At 37.8% G+C, this 15274-nt stretch overlaps 1 protein-coding gene across 9 annotated transcripts in view; it reads right to left on the bottom strand.

Annotated features, from left to right (window-relative positions):
- The window catches only part of C2CD5 (C2 calcium dependent domain containing 5), a 120372-nt gene that overhangs the window by 46644 nt on the left and 58454 nt on the right, over positions 1–15274 (bottom strand). For 6 of the 9 annotated variants that reach the window (XM_044993309.1, XM_044993377.1, XM_044993355.1 and 3 more), the window contains 2 exons: positions 5339–5453; positions 995–1183 (listed from right to left, as the gene is read on the bottom strand). In XM_044993309.1, the coding sequence (XP_044849244.1) occupies positions 995–1183; positions 5339–5453 (304 nt within the window). The remainder of the gene's footprint in view (positions 1–994; positions 1184–5338; positions 5454–15274) is intronic. The other 3 variants (XM_044993336.1, XM_044993362.1, XM_044993369.1) reach the window with 1 other exon arrangement.

Here is a 15274-nt window from a genome sequence, read left to right as displayed (position 1 = left end):
AAAATAAATGTGATTCTCCCTTTAAACAACACATTCAGCAAGCTTATAAAATATATTATGATCAAAAACTGAATTTTTATTTTGCTTTAACATTAAAACTTGACATTTCTTTAGATGTCAGCAGGGGAAGGAGAGGTTGAACAAGTATATTAACTGTTCTGTTGGGACAGAAAAAAGAAAAGGAAGGGTTTTTTTTGTTTGTTTAAAGGCGTTAAAACTGCAGTTTCAAAGAACTGATCAACAAGTAGTATTTGCAGGGAAAGGTAATACTCAGTCTCTTCCTAATAAAATGAAAAAAAGAAAAAGCTAAATATTGAGATAAAACTGTATCACTTCACCATGATACACTGTATATTTTGGACTGTACTAATTCCTAAGGATATATGATTATTATTCCAGTGAAGATACTAAAAAAGTCCTATTGACATGCAATAGTTTGTATATCTTGACTGCCTTCAAATAATTATTTTGCAAGCCCCTCTCTCTCTCAAAAAAAAATAAAGCAAACAAAAAACAGAGGTCAAACAGCCAACAATTTGTGTTAGTTGGCCAATTCGTTTTTTTTTCTTTTTCCATCAACCTTTATGATTTTGTTTATAATCTTCAGCTTAAACATTCATTTTTAAATGCTTGTCTTATTCACTTTTGTTTTACACTCAAAGGTATTTTATTTTCTATACAGCCATTGAACACAACAAAAACAATGGTCCACATACTACAGCCAAACCAAGATTTGGCTTATACAAATTATCATATGACTGTCACTTTTTTGTAGTGTGCTACAAAGGTAAGAAAGATACGTGAAGAGTGGCAAAGAAAAAGACTGAGTTATAATTCTGTGGTTAGTAGTCAAACATGTTACCTTATTCAGACTGTTAGAAATAAAAACAGAAAATCTAATTTGGTGCAGAGTTCCATTACTTCTGTTGTTGTTGTTAGTGAAAATCAGTAAAGTGGTTGGTCCCGCATCCTGCACTGTAACACTGTAACCTACCCTAATAGAGAAGAACTATCTTGGTTCTGAGGAAAAAAATCAACCTCTCCCTTCTCTGACCCTATGGAAAAGAAGCCAGGCTGCCATGACAACCTTTGTTCCAAACAGCCTTCCATGGTGCCATCCTGGAGAAACCTAGGGTTCAGTACAGCTGCTGTGCCAGACGCGGACAAAATACAGACCTCTTCACTATAAAAAGAAAAGAATTACAAAGAAGTGAATTCCTAATATGATGTTAATATCCTTTTTTTAAAGCCATACATTTAAAAAGCTTCTTCCAAAGCCACAGTGAATTAAATATAACTGTTAACCCTTGTGGAATCATGGTACCAGTAATAACAATACCTAGCAGATTAACCAATTAATCATACAAATATCTTGTGAAGTATTATACCTATTTTAAATGGAGAGAACTGGATGCAGATAGATTAAAGAGACATGACCAAAGCTACAAAGAGAATCAACACAGGAGGTGGAATTTGAAAACAGGAAATCCTGGTTCCCATTTCTGTTCTCAGCCCACTAGATTACTCAGGAAATATAGATTTAAAAGTTTTTGGATTCTACAGATTAGAGTGCCTGGGAATGTTGCAGACAAGGTATAGCTGTTTACCAAAGTTAAGCGTGGAAGCTGAAAACCCCAACACCTGATACCACTCATTGTCAAAATGAAGTTACAAAGCAACACTGACAAGTTGCTTCTTGGTAACTCAGGGGATAAAACAGCAAAAAGTAAGTAAAATTTTAAAGTATGAACAGGAACTACAGTGTTACATCTAAATAATATACTCTATTCTTGGTTTAAAAGTTAAACAGTTATCAAAGACCACACAACATTTAATGTCTCTACAATTTTACAAATGTTAGACAGTGAACCAAGCCTATAAGGGTAAACAAAACACATTATGTTGAAAATCAAAAAGATACCCTTCGTCCTTTCTTAGAATGAAAAATTTGTCTTATTTACCTGTAACTCTTCCTAATTTATTTTACCTGTAATTCCTCCTCCTGACTCCCCCTCACCACCACCACCACCACCACCACACACAGATACAGCATTTCTGGCAGGCCAATACTGTAAATACTCAAGTCCTTCCTGTTTAAGGCATGGAATCAGGTTGAAATGAAAATCAGCAGGGGACCTCTATTTAATTCTTCCACCATCAGTGAACAAGTAATGTCAACTCAAAGTCCTATCAACAATTAAAAGTGTAAAATATACTATTTGATTTATGAATAAATTTATAAATTTATGAATAAATAGTATGTTCCTGTCCCATACGAAAAAACAAAATTAAGTATTAACAAAGAAAATATAATGGGACTGAACTACTCATATTATTTATCAGAAGACTAATGAAGATTAATAGATTTTCATTTTCACTACAAGCCCTACTTTACCACAGCATGGAGAACTTTACTCCCAAAGGCTTAATTTGAAGAAAAGGCAAGCTTGTGAAAGCTAAAGATGTTCGTTTCTTCGGCCAGCACACTAGTCCCCTTACCATACAACGGGGCCATGGACCTGGTGGAAACTGCCATGATGCTTTCAGATTGTCCATGTCTGCTCATCTTATATACTGCAGTGATGCATCCTGTTAACCATCTTGTGAAGGTGCTCTTTGGATGCCTTCTTCCTTTTGCAGCTTGTCATTGTCACTGCAAATAGAGACTGATTTTCCATCTGGTTTTGTTCCTTAAGGGCAAAATCTTAACATTGCTTATTCCTTCGGGTGGCTAGGATGGGATCAAATGGATGGCAGGATTAGTTCTTGAGATCTATGCATCACCAGCAGGAAAGTCTAAGGACAACTGTATCCTTAAAATATACAATATAGTTCAGGCGTCGGCAACCTTTCAGAAGTGGTGTGCCGAGTCTTCATTTATTCACTCTAATTTAAGGTTTTGCATGCCAGTAATACATGTTAATGTTTTTAGAAGGTCTCTTTCTATAGGTCTCTAATATATAACTAAACTATTGTTCTATGTAAAGTAACTAAGGTTTTTAAAATGTTTAAGAAGCTTCATTTAAAATTAAATTAAAATGCAGAGCACCCCGGACCAGTGGTCAGGACCCAGGCAGTGAGAGTGCCACTGAAAATCAGCTTGCGTGCCGCCTTTGGCATGCATGTCATAGGTTGCCTACCCTGATATAGTTCCTCTGTGGAGGGGATACTTAGTTCCAACATCATCATAGCCGAGGCAAAAGCTACTTTGAAGGTCAACTTAAGATCCGGAACATAGAATGATAGTTCAAATAGACCATTGAGAAGAGTTTGTCAAACAATGCTGCAACTCCACATTAGACATAAATGAATAGGCAGGCTTATAGAAGCACTGAGGCAACCTTCAAAACGTTAAGACAAAAAGGATGTCAAAACATCACAAATATGGGGCTTGGATCCATATTCAGGCTTAAAACAAACAAACAAACAAACAAAAAAACAGAACTGTGGTGTTTACTTGAGTTGGGGGGAAAAGAAAAAACCCCAGCACAAGTTCTCATCTAAAAGTGCTCTTTCCCATGCGACTTTTAATAAAGATGTTCAAACTTAGTTTAGCATTGAAAAATTCTTGTCAAATATCTTTATCTCTGACCTAGTAATTGAACTGATGTGAAAATTCAGACCCTGATGTTCTGAGGAGGTGAAAGTTTCAATTCTAGTCATCCCAGGTTCCTAGTTATCCAACTGAAAACCTCCACTTCGAGACTCTATTCTTCCTTGTTTTAGCTTTGTCACTTAGCTCTTACATTTAGGATCCCTTTCAAATGTACTTTTATTTAGATGTTTGGTTCTGCCATATTGAATAGCACTTGAGCCATCTCTATGGGTGCTTTGCTCCTATTCCTTTCCCGCCTGCTCAATGATACTGCTTTAACAATGTGTGGAATTACTAACATGTTTGTCTTGGACTAGGAAGATCACCTGAACTGAGCCAGACAAGGGAGTCCTTGGTGCTTGAAAAAAAAAAAAAACAGGAGTACTTGTGGCACCTTAAAGACTAACAAATTTATTGTAGCATGAGCTTTCGTGAGCTAAAGCTCACTTCTTCGGATGCTTGAATGTCTATGTAACCTATGTAGACCTCTTAGCCCATCAAGCTCACGTGTATCTGGTAATTTTCCCTCTGTGGTATTATGAAGGTGATGCCAATCATCAGCTCTTCCTGATTTTCCTTGGGAGAAAGTGGATCTCTTCTCCTTGATCCTCTGTAACTGATTCCACTTGAATATCCTGGTATTTGGCTGATAGCAGGATTTCTGTTCAGGGTTGCTTTCTGGAGCTGGAGTGCGATGTGACCTTCTGTGGACTAGAGAGGCTGGAAGCAGATACAAGGATTCCATATTGTTCTCCCCAAGGTTATGATAAATCACTTAAATACAGAAGGTAGATGAGATATTCTTACCCTTCAAAGTGTGGGATAAGTCAGTGCAGTTCTGGCTTTTAGTTGAGATGTCTGTATGTTGTTGTATTTTCAAATAAATAGGGCTACTCTGTTTCTGTGTCCCTTGAATTCCAGGTGGATGGAGACAGCCTAGCATAGCTATTGGAGCCACAGCAGTTGAACCTAACTTCTCCCTATGGCTCAATCTCTGAGAGGCCCACTGTCTTTTCCATTTGGGGGAACATGTTAGACTTGTGGAATGAAGCCACTACTATGACTAGTTTAACGTCTTTGTCCAGGAAAGTGCTGCTACTGTATCACAGGAATGGAAAAATGCAATCCCTCAAATTTTAGCCTAAAAGGCTACACACATTATTTTCTCTGTATGGTACTAGAGTAGAAAAATCATGGTCAGTAAATCCCAAAGAGAGATTCAGGACAGGAACACTCAGCCTGCAGTCCTCCAGCTCCGGGAGGCAAGATTATCTGGCTCAGTTTATGAGCAATCCCTAGAGAAGGACCCCCTGCTTCCATGCCTTAAAAGTGTCTGTTTTACTTCTGAATTATCAATCATTCCTTGACAATAAAGTATAACTATAAAACATATTTAAGTAAAATGTCCAGGCATTCTGGCAGATAAAGTTTAGTGAACTTGAGAATTAGACAAGTTAACATTAACTGTCAAAAGCAAATACGTAGATTAAAGTCTAGCAGGAGCATGCTAAGGAATAGTTATGAAAATGGCTATAGAATTACATGTGAAAAACATGTGAAGACACAGCTGTTTATCCCAAGTTTGAAACCTAAGATGAAAGATGTTTTAGTAAACCCTTCAAAGCTGGTATGCTACACACTATCAACATCTGTCTTCCGCTCTCTATCTCCATTTTTAATCCTTAGAAAATGGTACAGAATTATTTTCTATGGCATTTAGAAAATCAAATCATCATGATTTACCAAATGCTAGTTGATTCACTGTAGCCCACTACAGCATGACAACCCAATGCCTTGGCATGGGATTTTATCTCTTGTCTGATTTCTGCCCACCACGCATCTCGTGTCTCTGGTTCATCTGAAAGACAAAGTATAAATCAGTTCACTATTCTGCAGCACATCAATTTAAAGTAGTATGTGATTAAACTTTAAACTGTCTATTAAATGTTGTTTTTAAATTCTTAAATTTGTCGTAACAGACTCGCAACCTTGAATTTTTTCCCCTACCTATTTTGTCCTTTTCCCAATTAGCAAACAATATTTCTTCTTTATGTTGTTCATTGAGCAAAAGCAAACATGGCTGTGTTTCATTTATTTCCTTGTTTCTCACCAGTAAAAATAAGATTTGTTAGATTAGCTGTGTTCTTTTGCTGTCCCTGCAGCAGCAGAAACCAAAATGTTGTAGCTTCTGCACCAAATTTTACCCACTCGAAGGTCACATTGTTAACTTGCCAAAAGCCTGAGGGCTACATGTAATTTGCATAAAGTGATGTAGATTTTAGGTACCCTCATCTTTAATACAGAGCTGCAGGTTGTGAAAACAAATTATTGTATTTTATCTTGCTGCAAGCAGATTTCTCTCTTTTGAATACATCTCCATATTAAAGAGTATGTCACAGGCCAACACAAAGCTTTGCAGTGCACATCTCACCTGCATTTTCAGGATCTCTGTGCTAAGGAAAGTGGGTATGTTTAAAACTCTTATTTCTCAAAAACTATTTATTTAGAATCCAGATATTATTAACCGGATTAATTTTATAATCTATATATGGTAAGGCCAAAGAATTAAAAAAAATTACCAACTACACTTCCTGAATGCTTCTTATATTAGACAATCAAATGCAGTAATAAATGTTACCAAAAAGCTTTTGAGTAACATTAATTTACTTTAAATAGCAAAACAATTTCTTTTTAAACAAAGACTCTAATCCTGCAAACCCTCTACATGTGGAATCAATAGGAGTTCTGATGTAGGTTCTGCAAAATTGGTCCCTGTTCTTTCAAGAGCGCATTGCTATGTCTGCAGCACCTATAACTAAAAGTCATTTAAATTTTTGATAAACAAAATATGATTAATAAATCACTAAATACACAGATGCTGCATAGGAATCTGCCTATGTGGACCCTTATGATTACAGAGTCCCATTGAAGTCAATGAAACTTTGCACAGGCACAAGCACCTGCCTATACAGATTTCTTTGCAGGATTAGGGCCTAAAATACCAGTTCCAAAATCTCAGCCATACCGGGATCTGGCCAGGTAAATGCTCTACTACAAGTGCAGCATGGCGAATCTTTGTATATATGGTATGCAATACCCATACATCACATATTAGGCCCATGACTGGACTGAGATTCAACATAAATGCACAAAGTTAAAAAGGCAGCTGTTTGGAAATTTGTGAATTAAGTCCAAAATACTATTGTGCAAAACGTATTTATTTTAAAATACACTTCAGCTTTCGTTTTAGAATTGGACTTTTGCAGATGTAAAATAGAAACTAACAATTATTTCTTCTATAACAAAAGCTTTAAAGGATATTTCGGGGTGGAGGGGGGGAAATACAGTATATTTTGCCAAGGTTTGCATCATGCTCTCCAATTATTCCTGACTTTTAACACCTGCATCTATAGCATTGTAACAACTCTGCAGGCTTCCTCAGACGAAAGAAAATTGTTAAACAGCAAAAAATTAACTACAGGGAAATCTTATAGTGAAGAGAGAGAGTAAAATAAATATATGTTATACACACACACAAATTTCACTCTTCATAGGAATTAACTACAGTCAGAACTGCAATTTACATGCTGAAGGAATTTGTTACTTTCACTGACAATGATATACCAAGTTTCATTACACCTAGTTTACTATGAGCAGGTTCCATTGTGTTTACTAGTAAAAACCCACATACTGTTCTTAGTGTATTTATCTTTAGAATCATAGAAGTGAATACACTGGTTATAAATTTTCAGCGACATCAATGTAAGCTTTTTATGCTCTCACTAGTGGGAATGTTATGTCATTATTAAAAGCTATTTTGACTGCAAGTTTGAACACAGAAAATCTGGCCTACACTGAGAAATTGCACTCAAACCCTCAATGAGGTCCCATGCTTTTCACCTGTCAAGATGGTGGGAACACTAGAGAGGCAGTCCTTTCAAACTCCAGGCCAGGGGTCGGCAACCTTTCAGAAGTGATGTGCCGAATCTTCATTTATTCACTCTAATTTAAGGTTTTGCGTGCCAGTAATACATTTTAACATTTTTAGAAGGTCTCTTTCTATAAGTCTATAATATATAACTAAACTATTGTTGTATGTAAAATAAATAAGGTTTTAAAAATGTTTAAGAAGCTTCATTTAAAATTAAATTAAAATGCAGAGCTCCACCAATGGACCTGGGCAGTGTGAGTGCCACTGAAAATCATCTCGCGTGCCGCCTTCAGCACCCGTGCCATAGGTTGCTTACCCCTGCTCTAGGGAAAGCGCTACAAATGCCAGCCAAATGGGAGGCAGATGTAGAAGAAAAAGCAACACACACATTCTGAAGAGTGCAATCCCTAACTCTCTCTGGCTTGAGGGGTATTCCCAGTGATGCAAGTGCCAAAAGGTAGTAAAATTCTCAGGAGGGACCCCTCTACCTACACCCAATCAAGACAAGTAATTCAGTTATTAATGTGTATGTCTATTACATAACTAAGTTTACTAATGTTGTAGTTTATAACAAGTCAAGAGCCCAGTGCAACTAAAGCACTTACATTAGCTACTCACTATACTTCCTGATCAGTTAAGGGTGGGCAACAGGTATCTAGCTAGACTCATTTGATGAAACAGTCCTCCAAAACATTGCGACTTTGCAAGAGAAACATTTGCCAAAAAAAAGGGGGGGAAGGGGGGAGTGAGGCTAGAATCTCATGATCCTAATATGTTTCTTTTTGCAGCCCTGCATAAAGACTTTGATACAAAAGGATCTACTAGAATGCTGATCAGTTTCCCTCTGCAGCCTTAAATATGGAAAGTGTTAGTTTGACAGCTACTGCTGCTGCTTACTCTCAGACAAAAAAAGTGCAAAAAAAAAAAAAGGTGGGGGGAGGAGGTGGAAACAGAAAGTACTGAACAGTCAGGAGAAAAAAACAAACAGGGAAAGAAAAAGATGAGAAGAAAAAAGAGCAATACAAATGCAACCAGTAAGGTGACGCAAACAAGGATGGGGTGGTGGTAAAACCAAAAGAGAAGGAAGTGGACGAAGAGAACCAGAAAAAGCAGCAATAATGACGGGTCCCCACATTGGTACCACTCATCATTTCTCCCCCCTCCCCCTCCCCCGGAGATTTTGGACATGTGGATTACAAAGTTTAGGAGTGAGCTTCCTAAAAGATTACTGGACAATTTTTCAACTCACTTCACCTTAAAATACTGTATATGATATGGGAGGAGGATGCAGTCTCAGTACCCGAGAGACTCACAGCTATTTCTTTTACCTGTAGAGGGCTCAGATAACATTTTACCACTTATTCTTTTCCCAGATTCTGGTCAACATGTCAGGAATAGTAAGATGTAAAGTAAAAGCACTATTAATCCACAGTAATGTAATAGGCCTGATCCCACTCCCATTAAAGTCAAAGCTATTTTCCCCATTACAGACAATGGGAAACAGGACCAGGCCCAATACCATTGATAAAAGTCAACCAATTGCCATTGCACAAGATTAAAAAGAAATCCCACAGGAGCCATGTTTGTCAACAAGTGCATATGAATGAAGAGATCTTTTTATGTCATTTAAATGTAGGGCTAATTTTTTCTTCAAAATGTGGTAAGATAACGTGAACCAAGATAATTTACATAGTTGTAAATATATAAAACACTATGTATTAACATTTAGTATACACAAACTTACCTTTGCATATTAAAATACAAAATAATTTTATACAATTAAAGTCAGACACCATGACATTGGAATAGTAATTGATACAAAACACTGAATGCAGTGCAATGTGTAGGCATTCATACTTTTTGGACAAATATATTCACCACAAGCAGCCTTTTATTTTGACACATGAGCCACACAATTCCACATGAGGATGCCATTGTAGCATTTACAAGTTTAGTAAAGCTAAGGATTTACATAGACATTAAAGGAGCTAGGGGAAGCAGGATGGCATGTGTCCAGTACACTCCAAAAGGGTGTCTGTTTTGTTTTTGGCTAAAGCAAAAGCTTAAAGAACTAAGGGTTCGCAAAGCAGATTCAGCAGACAATAGCCAGAAACGGTGGTTTTTTTGGCGCATGCTTGGATCAGGTGACAGTACAGACTGAAAACTATGGCAGCTCACTGAAATGGTTACAGAAAGTAATGGCCCTGAATTCTAGGTGAAAGCAAAGGCAAGCATACATAGCACTCCATCACAAGCTTTTCTAGCAAATCTATTAAATAGTTTAGCAAGGGTTTTCTAAAACTTTAAGCAAAACGTTTGCAAAAAATTCTATTGCTATTAACTGCTCTTTATTGTAAACCAGATATTGTGAATATTTAATTATTAAAGAACACATTTCTATTAATGTCTCAACATCAGCATGATGCCTATATCTAAGTGGAAGCACAAGCATATTGTTTCTAGAGCTGAAAGATTTGAAAAATGATGTACATGGGAAGGTATTCTTCATAGAGACGGTGCAAACTAAATCCTGCTCCAACTGAAAAGTCTAAAACTTACTGTTTATTGAACAGTTTTGGAAAGTGCAAACAAATGCATCATAATTGTTATAAAGTTATTATCTTGAACCCCAAATGTTCTTTCCAATCAGTTCCAATTGCAGTCAATTTAGCTTTCGGTTCTTTACTTTAGAATGCAAGTTTGGTCTCTATTAGTTTGTATACAGACACAGGACAAAATCCTGTCCCCATCTCCCTGAATGGAGAGCCCTAGACAGAGCAGAACTGTATAGTTTTACTGTTCTGGGTGGCAAAGGGGAGTATATTTCCAGAGCCCAGATTTCTGGGCTCTTCCCTGCATGGGACCCGTATTTCTTTCCAGGGGTTAAATTAGACCAGCTCTCAGAGAATTAGTGAGCCAGTACTATTTTCTAGGATTCTGCACTGGAGAATTTAAACTTTTTAAAGAAAATTAAGTCTGTAAATCCTTAAATTGCAAATATAGCCATCAAAATATCAACTGAATGTAAACTGATGCAGAGATGTCTGGGCAGAATCTGCAGACAGCCTGAAGTAATAGCTCTATGAAGTATTAATTGCTGCAGTTAATTTCAACTGTGTGTTAACTCTGAAGTCTAATAATGAAAATTTAGAATGTCAGCATTAAGAAAGGAGAAGAACAAGGCTATTATGAAGGATTTTCACAATCTACTGAAAGTGGCATTTCTTGCTGATGTCTCAAAAGAGTGGAGCTTGGGAGAGTAACTATATCTTTCAAAAGCATATATGAGCAGGGGGTTGGACTAGATGACCTCCTGAGGTCCCTTCCAACCCTGATATTCTATGAATCAACCTCTGGATCTTTCATTATGCAGATCCACCACCATATACCCTTGTGGGGCAGGGACTCAGTAGCAGTGAGGGCTACTGTAACCTCAAAATTGTAGAGGTGGACAGAGTGGCTCTCTTCTGCTCTGTAACTTGAACTCCCTTGCCCAAACCTCTCAGAACTTCTTTCTGCCAAATCCTCCTAACTGGGCTTGAGAGGGAAGAGTAGAGGTGTGGGGGAAGAGATCCTGCGTCTAGAGTATGGTCCGGATAAAAGCATGGTCACTCCTTTTTCCATTTATGGTAGCAGTTAGCTTATCTGCTGCTCTGATACCGGAGAGGATTTCCAATACAATGCAATAGTGTATTCTGTAGTGTGCATTTTTGGGAAACAAATGTCTGTTTTGTTTACAGGAACTCTCCCTCTGGTCTCCAGCCCAAGAACATCTTAGAGCCCTAGCTGCTACTTGAAAGTCAGGCAGCTGCAACAGCCAAGTCAACTTTTCTCCTCCTACAGATGATTAAGAGGTTGTATCTGTTTCTTCCAGAGGCAGACCTTGCAACTATCTTCCATGCCTGTCATCTCAAGTTTAAATTACTGCAATACCTTTACATGGGGCTAAATCATCCAGAAACTGCAGCAGGTCCAGAATTCACTGGCTCACTTACTGGTGTTAAACAGGTTGTCTTTTTGTGAACACATTGAACCTGTATTCTGACCTGCACCAGCTGCCTGTTGGTCTCAAGTTTGACGTTAAGATTATGGTATGAACCCATAAAACCCTAAAGTGGCCTACAACCAGGCCCTGATCCTGCAAAGATTGATACACATGCTTTGGTTTCTGCTCTGTGAATAGTCCCATTGACTTCAATGGGGATATTCACGGTGTATTACATTTGTATGAAAGCTTTTACAGGATGGGGGCCTAAGATACCACCTCTTGCCCTGCAATGTCCTGCCATAGTTGCATCAGGGAAGGTACCTGCAATGAAACTCCACTGGTACGACAGAGGGGATGGACGGCAGGGCATTTTCCATTAGGACCCCAAATCTTTGGAACTTGCTTCCCCTGCTGGTCTGTAAAAGCCCAAGCTTGTTAGTTTCTGGGTGTACTGGAAGGCCTATGTTTTCTCTCACAATTAGCAAGAGACAAGTGATACACACCGCTGCTGCCCAGACCTATATAAGTCTGATGAGCATTTTGTGAGGAAGTTAGTTATTTTTGTTATATTTATGTCGTTGCTAGGTTAATTTATTTGATCTTGAGGTAACTGAAGTATGTGTATTTTTAAAAGATTGCAAGGACACTCAGAGAACTGGATAGGGGCTCGTTTACAGTAGAATAATACAAATATAAATAAGCCAATAAGTTAAATTAGCATTCCTTAAGGTTAAATATGGTGAATTCTTACTTCACCATCCTCTTATTTATTTTAGGGGCTGCTGAACAAGAAGGAGATCATCTTCTGTCCCTTGTCTGTATTACAATCCCTCTCCCTCTGCTATTTTGTACTATTTAACTTTGTAAATTGTTTTGGGATTCATTCTGTAAGAAAGATGCTATACAAAATAAAGCTATGTTGAATTAAATTAAATTGGCATAGATACCACTTACTGAAATAGAATCACATTTCCTTTCAATGATTCATATTTTTTCATCTTACTGATCTCTCAAATGGATAACTGACACTCACAGGAAGTAAGAACAATCGTTAGAACAAAAAACTCAGTACAAGGGCTGCACTTGTGAAACTTTGGAACATGCATACAGAAGTACAACAAGTATTTTAAGAGTGGTAACCATCTACACAAAGCTTCCATCTGAAGTTGGAAGCTTCAGAACAATAGTTCTGAAATTTAATTGGTATATAGTGATTTAGCTCTAAAAGCTAGAGTATTAGTAACTCTTTAGAAACAAATTGGGAAAATCCTCTATGCCTTAGGCCTTGGCTACACTTGAGAGTTACAGCGCAATAAAGCCGCCCACAGCGCTGTAACTCACTCCCCATCCACACTGGCAAGGCACATACAGCGCTGTATCTCCGTGGCTACAACGCTGCATGTACTCCCCCCTCCCCGAGAGGAATAACAGCTGCTGCAGAGTGGCTGAGATGCTGATGCTCCAGTGTAAACCAGTGATTGACCTCCGGAAACTCCCCATAATCCTTTTAAGTGAAGGTTCCTCTCCTTGTTTTGTTGTGAACTCCGGGCTCCGGGAGCTGCTTATCAAAAAAACAAACACAACTACTGTTTGCTGTGAATGAGCAGAGGCAGGCAGGGGGGCTCCCTTTGGAAGGCCCACAGCTAATGTTTGCTTGAAGAGAGAGGTGGGGGGGGGGATTGGTCCATTTCAGCCAGCAGCTGCTTATCTGGTCTGTGAGAAAAAAAACAAACAGCTGCTGTTTGCTTTCAGTGAGTGAGAGAGGGGTGGAGGGAGGGGAGGTGGGAATTTGCAAGGCAGGGAGCTGACACAGTGTCGGCTCCAAAAATCCACTCTCTCTCCCCCATGCTCCCTATCACACTACACCCCACCCCTTTTGAAAAGCATATTGCAGCCACTTGAACGCTGGGATAGCTGCCCATAATGCACTGCTCCCAATGCCGCTACAAATGTGTCAGTGTGGACAGATTGCAGCGCTTTCCCTACTCAGCTGTACGAAGACAGGTTTAACTCCCAGCGCTGTACAGCTGCAAGTATAGCCATACCCTTAGGTGAATTACAGCTAATCCCTTTCCACATAAATCAGACTTCAATCATGAATATATAACAGACAGCTTGTGTTTAAAATAAAGCACCGAAGCTATTTAACATATTATTCAAAATAAATTATCCCCCATCCTCAATTGAAACATTTAAGTCCATGGGGAGAGAGTACATCACCCACATTTAAATCTTAAATCCTATTTAGTGCGTAGATACTACAGTAATGGGTACTTTTACAAATGTGACAGATTAAGTTAGATAAAATAGTGTTTAGAATAGGAGCCTAGTAGTTCTTACTAGGCAGGACTCTGTAGTTCTAATTCCAGTTCTGTTACAGGTTTGCTCTGTGAGTTTCAGCAAATCACTTCTTTGTGCTTCAGTTTGCCCTAAAAGAATACCAGTTTACAAAGGTGTTGAAAGGTTTACTAAATATTTGAAATGTGCTTTGAAAACCCTTGAGTGGAAGGAATTATAAAAATTCAAGTAATAGTGTGAAGGACAACATTCAACACCTCATTTTTGTTTAACATGTCCCAAACGATTCAGGCAAACAGAACATCAGAAAGTTCTTAATAACATGTAGTACTGTATTAAAAAGATACAGTATGTATAACTGAAAGTGCACCTACCTAATATATTTATTCCCAGACAAAAAAACATTAAAATAGAATTGGTTGAGAATAAGTAACACTAATCTTTGGGTAAAATACATTATAGGGATGTTGTAATTATTCTGAAAACCAGCTATTATAAACCTAGAAAATTCAGAATTAAGGTTAAGGGCAATATCATGTTTACAATTATGATCAAGGTATTTTTTAGCATTTGTGGTCCCAGATCAGGTAAAAGTGATTTTTAAAGACACAGTTTTATCACTACAGGGCAATTAATGTTGTTTGAATGACTTGTGCATTTTTTATCTTAACGTTCTGATTCCTTTAATTTCCTAGGTTTCTAATGTTTTGCTTTGGAAATATTTCCGAAGTCCCTATAATGTATTTTACCCTTACATTACTGATATATTCTCCCAACCTTAACTCCCTCGAATACAGATTTTGTGTCAGGAATTTCCTACACATTTTAAAAAAAATTAAAAATTCCAGTACAAAAACTACACAAGAAACCCTCACGCAATATTTCTAATGATCTGAAGATAAGTAGAATCACCCTTACATTTTTGTTTGTTTTTTGTTGTTTTAAATTTTAAGGGCAGATTCACTAACACAGTGACTCAACCTTTCCAGACTGCTGTTCCCCTTTCAGGAGTCTGATTTGTCTTGCGTACCCCAAGTTTCCCCTCACTTAAAAACTACTTGCTTATAAAATCAGACATAAAAATACAGAAGTGTCATAGCATACTATTACTGAGAAATTGCTTACTTTCTCATGTTTACTATATAATTATAAAATAGATCAACTGGAATATACTGTACTTACATTTCAGTGTATACAGAGTAGTATAAACAAATCATTGCCTGTATGAAATTTTAATCTGTACTGACTTTGCTAGTGTTTTTATGTAGCTTGTTGTAAAACTAGGCAAATATCTAGATAAGTTGATGTACCCCTGAAACACCTCTGCATACATCCAGGGGAACACATACTCCTGGTTGAGAACCACTGCACTAGTACACCAATGCAGTGCAAAGCAGCCAGAACCCACCAACCATTTAAGAAGGGTTTACTTTTGCTTCGCATTACCAGAGTAGCACAAAGC

Source organism: Mauremys mutica, chromosome 1 (genome assembly GCF_020497125.1).
Source record: "Mauremys mutica isolate MM-2020 ecotype Southern chromosome 1, ASM2049712v1, whole genome shotgun sequence".
Classification (NCBI taxonomy): Eukaryota; Metazoa; Chordata; order Testudines; family Geoemydidae; genus Mauremys; species Mauremys mutica.
The sequence above is the reverse complement of the archived record's forward strand: the minus strand, read 5'-3'. Positions and strand labels throughout refer to the sequence as shown.